Source organism: Anarrhichthys ocellatus, unplaced genomic scaffold (assembly GCF_004355925.1).
Source record: "Anarrhichthys ocellatus isolate YVR2014 unplaced genomic scaffold, GSC_Weel_1.0 scaffold182, whole genome shotgun sequence".
In the NCBI taxonomy this organism is placed as follows: domain Eukaryota; kingdom Metazoa; phylum Chordata; class Actinopteri; order Perciformes; family Anarhichadidae; genus Anarrhichthys; species Anarrhichthys ocellatus.
This window is the reverse complement of record NW_022280212.1, coordinates 106465-107468: the sequence shown is the minus strand read 5'-3', so window position 1 is coordinate 107468 and position 1004 is coordinate 106465. Positions and strand designations below refer to the sequence as shown.

The following is a 1004-nucleotide window of genomic DNA, read 5'->3' as shown; positions in this document are numbered from 1 at the left end:
TATATATATATATATATATATGTGTGTATGTGTTGAATGAGTGTGGGAGGCTCAGTGACTCACCAGCTTTCGTCAACCCACTTCACAAAATCACATCTTCTGTCTGTCTGTCTGTCAAACATCTTCATCAATCACCACATGCACTTTGTACAAGTTTAAAGGCTGTAGTGACTCTCTCTTCCTCTTCATCTTCATCCTCTTGCTGCAGCAGCTCTGCTCAGACCTAAAGTTAGTTTAGAGATGCTGCTGTTACCATGGAGACGTACAGAGAGAGCGAGAGAGCGAGAGAGAGAGAGAGAGAGAGATTATAAACAGTTTAGTTTTTATGTTATTTTCACTGTTCTGCTCTGATTATTGTCACCAGTGTAAATTATACAATGTGTTTTCAACCAATAAGAGAAACTTTAATTCATTTGTATGCTGTTTTAAGCACATTCTGGCAGTTTTTTTTAAATTTGTGTGAATGCTCAGATATTTCTACATGTTTTAAAAGTTTTAGACGACAATATAGCAAAAAACAACAACGAGCTCTTAATTTATGCTGCACAACTCGACAAGACGACGTTTCTGAGAGACTAAAGCTCTGCAAAACTAACTCAACTGTCCTCCTGAGGATGGAGCACTAAGTGCAGCTGGAGTTCAGTTTGCATGTATAATGAAGTCACACACACACACACACACACACACACACACACTCTCTCTGATGTGTCCTCCTGCAGGTGAAGTATAAAGAGGACTTTGAGAAGATGAAAGGTCAGAGTCTGTTTGTTCCTGCAGCAGAACTCATCCATGCCAAGAACATCAGCGCTGTGATATCTGAGGTCTGTACACACACACACACACACACACACACACACACACACACACACACACACACACCCCACACACTCAAAGGAAGGAAGGACGGATGGATGGATGGAAGAATGAATGGATGGATGGAAGGATGGATGGATGGATGGAAGGAAGGAAGGATGGATGGATGGATGGAAGGAAGGAAGGAAGGA

At 41.5% G+C, this 1004-nt stretch overlaps 1 protein-coding gene across 2 annotated transcripts in view; it reads left to right on the top strand.

The window, feature by feature from the left end:
- The window catches only part of LOC116400569 (nebulette-like), a 14469-nt gene that overhangs the window by 5119 nt on the left and 8346 nt on the right, over nucleotides 1-1004 (top strand). For both annotated transcript variants that reach the window (XM_031878476.1, XM_031878475.1), the window contains exon 4: nucleotides 720-821. In XM_031878476.1, coding sequence (XP_031734336.1) covers nucleotides 720-821 — 102 coding nt within the window. The remainder of the gene's footprint in view (nucleotides 1-719; nucleotides 822-1004) is intronic.